The sequence below is a fragment of the Otolemur garnettii genome, unplaced genomic scaffold (assembly GCF_000181295.1).
Source record: "Otolemur garnettii isolate 467f Iridium unplaced genomic scaffold, OtoGar3 scaffold00083, whole genome shotgun sequence".
NCBI lineage: Eukaryota > Metazoa > Chordata > Mammalia > Primates > Galagidae > Otolemur > Otolemur garnettii.
Window position 1 is genome coordinate 6,595,904 of NW_003852478.1, and position 8,947 is coordinate 6,604,850.

General features: G+C 43.0%; 1 protein-coding gene across 5 annotated transcripts in view; it reads left to right on the forward strand.

Annotated features, from left to right (window-relative positions):
* The first annotated feature begins 8,640 nt into the window (after positions 1-8,640).
* FIP1L1 (factor interacting with PAPOLA and CPSF1) overlaps positions 8,641-8,947 on the forward strand; it is a 71,352-nt gene continuing 71,045 nt past the window's right edge. For all 5 annotated transcript variants that reach the window (XM_003794601.3, XM_023515996.1, XM_023515992.1 and 2 more), the window contains exon 1: positions 8,641-8,916. In XM_003794601.3, the coding sequence (XP_003794649.1) occupies positions 8,832-8,916 (85 nt within the window). In that variant the 5' untranslated portion in view covers positions 8,641-8,831. The remainder of the gene's footprint in view (positions 8,917-8,947) is intronic.

Consider the following 8,947-nt stretch of genomic DNA (forward strand, 5'->3'; position numbering starts at 1 on the left):
CCAACTCCTGGGCTCAAGCGAGTCTCCTGCCTCAGCCTCCCAAGTAGCTGGGACTACAGGTGCCCGCCACAACACCTGGCCAGTTTTTGGTTGCAGCCATCATTGTTGTTTGGCGGGCCCAGGCTGGGGATTCGAATCCGCCACCTTAGGTGTATGTGGCTGGCGCCTTAGCAGCTTGAGCCACAGGCGCCGAGCTGGTGAGGTAGATTTTAACACCTATTTTCTTTAACATATCTAAACATATCTGTTTTACTAAATTATTCACTATATGTTTGGTATCCCCAACACCTAGAACATAAGTGCTGAATAAATGTCAGATGAATGTTTGATTAATATCCATATAATAAATAATATATTCAACCAATTTTTAATAATCATGTACAATATTCTAGAGGCTGCTTTGGACATGAGGACATAAGAAAAAATAAGCCACAGCCCTGACCTTAAAATAATTATAATGAGGGCAGCGCCTGTGGCTCAAAAGGGTAGGGCACCGGCCCCATATGATGGAGGTGGTAGGCTCAAACCCAGCCCTGGCCAAAATAATAATAATAATGATGATGATGATGATGATGAAATAAAAGTACCCACATATGCAAAACAAACAAGTGCAAATCAGGTTTAAATCCAGTATTACAGAAGCAATGAATTTTTTTAAAAAATGCATAGGAGTTATTAAAAAGGAAAAATAAATTCTGACTGAATGAAGGAAGAAGGGAAGTGGTCAGAAAAACTTTCATATAGGATATGAGTTTTGAGTTGCCTTCAAAGAAAACCAGGTGTTCACCAGGTGGACAGGATGGGGAGGAGGATCCTTAGCAGTCCAGAGAATGCAGCAAGAACAAAGGCATAGAGGCATAAGCCAGCACAACATGTACTCGGGAACTGCAAATGGTTTACTAGGAGCAAGAAACTATAAAAGAAAGGAATGGACAGATGAAGGACAGTATTATTTTCCAAGCCCAAAGAGCAGCAGCCGATTGGGAACTATTAAAGTATTTTTGGTAGTAGAAATAATTTGTTCACATCTGGGTTTTAGAAAAGACGATTCCAGTAGAGATGTGGAAATAATTTGAAATGGAGCAAGATTTGGGGCAGAGAGAGCAGTTAGAAAATAGCACCAGCAACTATTCTGGGGAGAACAGATAAAGACAACAATAAAGGAGATGGACATTGTGGGGTGGAAAAAGAGATGTCAAGAAGATAGTGCCAAAGGGTTTGGTAATTAGCTTAGCAGAGTGAGTAAGGCAGAAAAAGGGTTTCAGGTTAATGTGCTGGCTTTCTGTTTGAATGACAGGCAAATGGCAGTCACTGACATTTGTAAAACCAGAAAAGAAGCAAATTGGGTAATAAGTTCAGTCAAGATATGTTTTTGTGGCTCAGCACCTGTGGCTCAAGTGGCTAAGACACCAACCACATACACCTAAGGTGGCAGGTTCGAATCCAACCCAGGCCCACCAAAAAACAACAATGATGGCTGCAACCAAAAAATAGCCAGGTGTTGTGGTGGGTGCCTGTGGTTCCCAGCTACTTGGGAGGCTGAGGCAGGAGACTCGCTTGAGCCCAGGAGTTGGAGGTTGCTGTGAGCTGTGATGCCACAGCACTCTACCCAGGGGATAGCTTGAGGCCCTATCTCAAAAAAAAAAAAAAAAGGTATGGTTTTGCTTGTTTAATTGTGGTAAACTACACACAGAAAATTTACCACCTTAACCACTGTAAAATTCACGACCAGTGGCATTAAGTACATTCAAATTATTGTATAACCAATGTACAAAACTTTTCACTTCAAAACTCAAACTTTGAGCCCAGAGAAACTCTAACTCCCGGTTTCTTCTCCCCTTTCCCCATACCCTGGAAACCTCCATTCTACCTTGCATGAGGCGACTATTCTAGATACCTCATGTAAGTGGAATCATTCCATATGTGCTTTGTTGTGATGTACTTATTACACTTAGCATAATGTCTTTGGGTTCATCAGTACTGTAACATGTGTCAGAATTTTCTTTCTTTCTTAAAGCTGAATACTATTCCATGGTATCTTTACACTATCCTTGTTTATCCATTCATCCGTTGATGGACATTTGTATTGCTTCCACTTTTTAGCTATCGTAATTGATACTGCTGTAACCATGGGTGTATGAATACATCTTTGAGATCATGTTTTTGGTTTTTTTTGTATATGTGCCCAGTGGAGAATTATTGGACACACAATAATTCTACTTTTAACTTCTTAAGGGACCTTTTCAATACCAGCTGCACGGTTTTATGATCCTGCCAACAATGCACAAGTGTTCCAATTTCCCCACATCCTTGCCAACACTCAATATTTGGGGAGGATTTTTAAAACTTCAGAATATTACAGGAGTAAACACATTTTGGTTACACAATTAGCTTTTGTACATTTTAAACCAAAGTTTTAAGTGTGCCCTTCACTCTTTTCTGGGTTTTTTGATACTAGCCATTCTAATAGGTCTAGGGACATTTTGTTTTGTTTTGTTTTATGGCAGAGTCTCACTTAGTTGCCCTCAGTAGAATGCCATGGCATCATAGCTCACAGCAATCTCAAACTCTTGAGCTCAAGTCATACTCTTGCCTCAGCCTCCCTGGTAGCTGGGACTACAGTCACCTGCCACAATGCCTGGCTATTTTTAGACATGGTGTCTCACTCTTGCTCAGGCTGGTCTCAAACTCCTGAGCTCAAGCCATCCACCTGCCTTGGCCTCCCAGAGTCTAGGATTACAGGCATGAGCCACCACATGGGCATTTTGTTTTGAAATACTTGAGGGACATTCAGGTAGAAATGGCTAGTAACTGGTTAGTTGTCTAATTTGAGAATAGAGGAAAGAAGTTGGATAATCTGAGAATCATTAGTAAATAGATGTGCTTCAGATACCTTGTAAAGAGCTTAAAGAAGAAAGAAAACAATGGGATGATGGAGAGAACTGTGAGCCATATTTCTGGCTGGGCAGAAGTGAAGCCAAGGAGCGAAGTCATGGAGGAAAGCAAGTTTCAAGAACCAAAAAGAAGAGAGTGAACAGTGCCAAGTTTCAGAAAAGGGAGTGAGGTGGAATCTGAAGAGGCTCTGGACTGTAGAATGAGTCTATGGATGGGGAAATGAGCTTCTAGGAACTATCTCTATAAAGTTGGAGAAAAGAGTGTTGATCTCTATAAAGTTGAGAGAAAAGAGATAAGGAAGTTAGAAGACTACGAAGGCTCTGATGCAGGGCATAGTCCTCAGAGTGGAGTGAAGGAAGATTATTGATTAGTTAGACTCCAGAAAGTCAAAAAACATGAGACAAGCAGGACGTGTGAGTTACATCATGATGCCAGTGGAGGAGGATGGGAAGACTGGGGGCCAGACTTCCACGCCATCTGTGGAGGTGGTGAACTCGGGTGGTATGAACTGAAAGGGGGGTTTTCACACAAAGTGAAACCAAAGTGGTCTGGTCGTGGCCCACAAGCACTGGGGAAATGACAACACTGTCTCCAGGCTGCACAGTACAGGAGGGAGCAGGATGGTGGTGGGTGTCCAGCAGGAAGGAGGAGGAGCACTGTCCGCAGAGGGAGATCAGATTCCAGTTTCAGTGGATATGTGGAGACATCCTTCTCCTAAAATATTGAAACTAATGGGCACACACATAACATGAAACAGAGGAGGGACTAGTGTGAAAGGCAGAGTTGAGGATCAGGTCTCCAAGTTCTGGGAGGGAATATGCACAGAGCGTGTCTCAGCCCAGGCTGATGGGCAGGGTGACACAAACAGTTCTGGAAGCTGGTGAGTCTGAGATCAGCATACTAGCATCGTCTGCTTCTCGTAAGGGCTCTTTTTCAGAGTCACAGGCGCCGGCCTATCTTCGTGCTGTGCCTTCACATGGCAGAGAGCAGAGAGAGAAAGCTCGCTCTCCTGTCTCTACTCATAAGGGCACTCATTCCTTTCCCACTGGGGAGGACTTAATTACCACTCAAAGGCCCATCTCCAAACACTGTTGCATTAGGTTTTAATAAATTTGGGAGGAAGGGAAAACAAACATGCAGTCCACAGCAGAGATGTGAGGAAAAGACCTGAAAAACATCGACCAAAGGTGACTACAAAAGAGGTGATAGGAACTGAGCAAGGAGCCTACATAATCCCATGTAATTAATGGACTGCCAGACCATGAAGGAGCTCGTAGGCCACGTGGTAGGAAGTTTGGACTTAATCTCGCGTGTAAGAGGAAGCCGTTGAAGGGTTTGGTGTATGTGAATTGCAGTGTGTCAGTGCAGATCAAAGAGTTAAAAGATCTTGCTGATGGATTTGCATAGTTGTGAGAAGAGCAGATGAGGGAAAGGGAAGAACCAAAGATGATTCTTTGTATTTTGGCTAAAACAAGTTGGATGGTAGGTATTGATGGAGAAGGCTTTGGCAGTGTGGGTGTGGGACAAGAAAGGTTTGGGATGGGAATTCACAAGTTCTGCTTCGGGCATATGTTTGAAATGCCTATTAACTATCAGAGAGGCTTCAGGTGAAGCGTCAGAGTGGTAAACTGAGTGTCTGAGTTTAAGGAGAAGGTAAGACTGTGGGTAGAGGTGGCTCACGCTCGTAATACCAGAATTTCAGGAGGCCAAAGCAGGAAGATCACTTTAGCTGAGGAAGTCAAGACCAACGTAGACAACATAGTGAGATCCTTTCTCTAGAAAAAATTTAAAATTTAGTTGGGCATGGTTGTCTGTGCTTATAGTTCCAGCTACTCAGGAAGGTGGGGCAAGAGGATAACTTGGGCCCAGTGAGGTTGCTGTGAGCTATGATGATACTACCATACTCTAGCCCAGGTGATAGGCAAAGACCCCATCTCAACAAACAAACAAACAAAACAAAACCCGAAATGAAGACTACAGATAGAAATGTGGGAGTCACTGCCTCCCCAGTGATATAGGTGGTATTATAAGTCATGTACCTGGATGTAATGACCATGGGAGACAAGATAGACAAGAAAAGATAGGAGAACTCAGGCAAAAGCCTTTTCTTGCTTTCAGATGTTAGGGCAGAGTAAAATGAATTCCTGCTAAAATGACCTGCTAAAGAGCATCACGTCTGTCCTGTTAAAATGTGATCTCTGCTCAAAACAGTCAGCTTTTATTTCCCATTTTGCACAAAATCAAGCACATCTCCCTTCACCTCTTCTCTAGGTCCTCCATATGCACAGCCAGCACTTGAAGATTTACTGAGCACTTTCCTGGTGCTTGACATTATGAGCAAGGATCAGGTGGACACAGCAGTAAAAAGATCGTGTTCTCGCCCTTAAGGAGTGCACTGAGCACTAGAAATATCAAATCGATTGTTAAAGGATGTCAGTACACAGAGACTAGTGGAGGTTTGCTTTGTCCCTAAAGAACCTAGAGAGGAAGGGAAGCTCTACAGTTGTTCTGGGTGTTCAAAGGAGAAAAGGATTCTCTGATCGTGGAAACACTGGCGTGCCTCTAATTTGTCAAATGCTTTGATATTTGAAACTTCATGTTAGCTTTGTTATCCTTCCAAAAAGTGGCTATAAAATGCTATTTTGATATATCAATTTACTTCTGAGAAAACTGCAGAACATTAAGATTTCTCTCAAGTTCACAGCAAATAGCACAGTTGGGCCTAAATGCCCTACCTGTGCTGAGTGTATTTGCCAGCACTTACTGGGCACTAAGCGAGGCACTGTCATTTGATCTCTGGCTCCTGTCATCATTTTAATCATCTACATCTATTAACTACTCTCAGCACTTCTTAAAGATACATACATTAAACCAGACTATAATGATCATTATTTTATTTGTTCCCCAAGAACAGCCCACAAAATCCCCAATAAAATGGAAAAAAATATAATCAGAACATATGGATTACTATTTCGTAAGGTGATAGTGTAAGAAGTGGGAGGAGGAATATACCATATGGGTCAAACTACTTATATTTGATGTCTTCCCTGGTGAGTAGGAAGAGAAAGACACCTTTATTTAAGGAAGGAACTCGGTTTGGAAGCAAAGAAGAGGCCTTTTCAGAGTGGTTATTAGTGATTTATGGGCTTCCCTGCTTGTGGAAACCTTCATTTTAGTAGCAGTGTAGCTCAAATGCTATAAAGGCAATTCTAACGCATCAAGTATTACCCAATTCTTCAGTTCAGATGAAGCAATGCTCTGAAAGGCAGCTAAAAAGAGAGGCCCCTTAGCATAAGGCAGCTGTTTTTCCCACAAAGCATCAAAGTTCATTATAGACTCATGAATGATAAGTAGAAAGATAAATGGGAGCATGAGATTGCCTTATGATACTCCTAAACAGTGCACAAAACCTTCACTCTACTAGTTTCAACAAAGATCAAGATTTACGCAGTGTTAGACGCCATACTGGGAACGGGAGTGACCATAAATGAGATGGGAGTCTGAAGAAAACAGATATGTACTAAAATAATTACCATGCAATGTGAAAGACGAATGCCAGAGCAACAGAAGGCCTAGAAGAGAGTGATCGGGTTTGTTTTACCCATTCCCTAACACCTCCCTAACACGTCATCTTCCTTCTCTCCCTCATTCATTGCACCCCAGGCACATTTTGGGTTACTTGTGTATGCCACATATGCTTCTGCCTCAGGGCCCATATACTTCCTATTGGAATAGTCTATTCACCCATAACTCCACTGGGCTTCCTCTCTCCCATTCAGATCCCTACTTCTACATCCCCTCATGTCCTCAGCTTTCCCGACTACTTGACTGGAAGGTGCACCCTATCACACTTCATCACTCCACTCTGGGGCCCTTTATATTGCTCACTCTTTTCATAATTCTTACCAGCATGACATATTATACATTTATATGATTATTGTCTGACGCATTAGAATCTAAGCTCCATGAGAGGAAGGACTTTGTTTTAATCATTGGTGATTAAAACATAGCCTGGAAGAGCTCATGGCACTTGATACACCCTTTATAAATACAGTAGATCCTCTGAAAGTTGACCACCCAAGGGACTGCGACAAACTGGTCAACATGCAGACGTGGTCAACGTAAGGAACTAGGCCTGCTGTACTGGTACCTACCTGTGGTGCAAGTCTGTTCTATGAAAATTAGGTCAACTTAAGGAGGTGGCCAATCTGGAGAGGTGGTCAACTATGGAGATTCAAACTGTATTTTAAAATTAAATAAATAGGAAGAGATAAATTTCACCAAGGTGATTATGCCTCAACAGTGTTCAGAAAATTCCAAGGGATCCATCTAAACAGATAAGGGAGCTGGGAATAGCAGAGGTGTGTTCAAGGTGAGGGCATTAGAACCACCTGCTTTGTTTAAGCAATGGGAAATGGCTGGTGCGGTGAGGGGTAAACACTTAATTTGTGATTCTACTATAGCACATTTACCTTCCTTTGGAGGAGAGTTGTTTACCATCTTTCTGTCTTTCTCAAGATATTAAGAGCTTTTTAAGGACTGGGACTATGTTTCATTCATGTCTTCATTTTCCAAGTTCTTAAACCGAGCAAATATACAATACTTATCAAATAAATAAATAGATTTGTAAAATCAAAACTGACTTCTGTCAATTGAAAAGTGGGTGTCCCATTTGACAGTTTACAACTGAAGGGAACTTTAGAGATCATTTAACTCAGCTTCTGCATTTTAAAGATGAGAAAACTGAATCATAGAGGTTGATTGCCTGAGGTTACGCAACCTGTAAGGTACAATTAAGCACTGGGTCTCCTTCTTAAAGTTGATCACGTCATCTTTTCCTCAGAAGGTCTGCTCTCAAAAGTGGCTTGAAAATTCGGTTTACCTGTTAAAATAAAAACTTCCTATATTTTATGATCTTGGATAAATATCGGACAAATCGCCAAGAAGTCGTAAGGATCTTCACTGTAGTTATCTTTGGTCAAAGTCACAAGTTATGAAGCACTTAAAAACTGCTAATAGTTTCATATTCCGTATACTAAACTGGAAAATATCTTTTAAGACATTTTTTTTAAAGCAAATTGCAGGATGATACTGTACCCTTTAAGGCTCCTCAACCTAAGGTTCTTCCACCGGAGACAAAACACGTGAATTAAATGTATAGGAAATTCCAGAACGATGCTCCCCAAATGCATTTCTAACATTGGCCAATGTTAAAAGTAACAAATGCTGCCTCTGGAGAGGAAGTGGATGAGGCGGTCTTTGACTGCGACTGTAATGGAGGCTTTTTTTTTTTTAAACAAAGAAAATGCATTATTCATATATTAGTTCTGGTTTTGTTGGCTGTTAAAATTAATTTTTCAAGCAGTTGAGCACGGATTGTGATTTCTTCTCTATTCAATGAGAAACAAAAGGACCGACAGGTAATGATTCTGCATCAACGCAAATACAAGATGTGAAGAATGTAACAAGGCCTTTCGAAAGATTAAAAAAATTAAGTAAAAAGTCGATGAGAAAAACCATCCAGGGTTGAAGGGAACAATGGTGCACTCGCCATACGGGTTTTAGAGGCACGGGTGGGGGAGGGGAGCCCCAGCCGACGCGGGACTCCACGGGAGAAAGTCCGGCTGAATGGCAAGCGGGCTCCTAGGGCGGGGCCAACCGCACCGCGCGTGCGCAACCAGGCCCAGGTGGCCGCCGGCGCGGAAGCGAAGCCACCTAGAGACGCAGCGCCGCTTGAGTGGCTCTGCGCGTGCGCAGGCGGATCCGCACAGGAGTCTTCATCTTTGCCGCCGCCACCTTCCCGGGATTTGAGTCTCGTGCTTTCTTCGTTCGCTCGCCGGCGGGTTCGCGCCTTCTCGCGCCCTGGGGCAGCGAGGCTGGGGAAGGGGTTGGAGGGGGCTGTTGATCGCCGCCTTTAAGTTGTGCTCGGGGCGGCCATGTCGGCCGGCGAGGTCGAGCGCCTAGTGTCGGAGCTGAGCGGCGGGACCGGAGGGGATGAGGAGGAAGAGTGGCTCTATGGCGGTACGGAACTTCCTGTCCCTGTCTCTCTCTC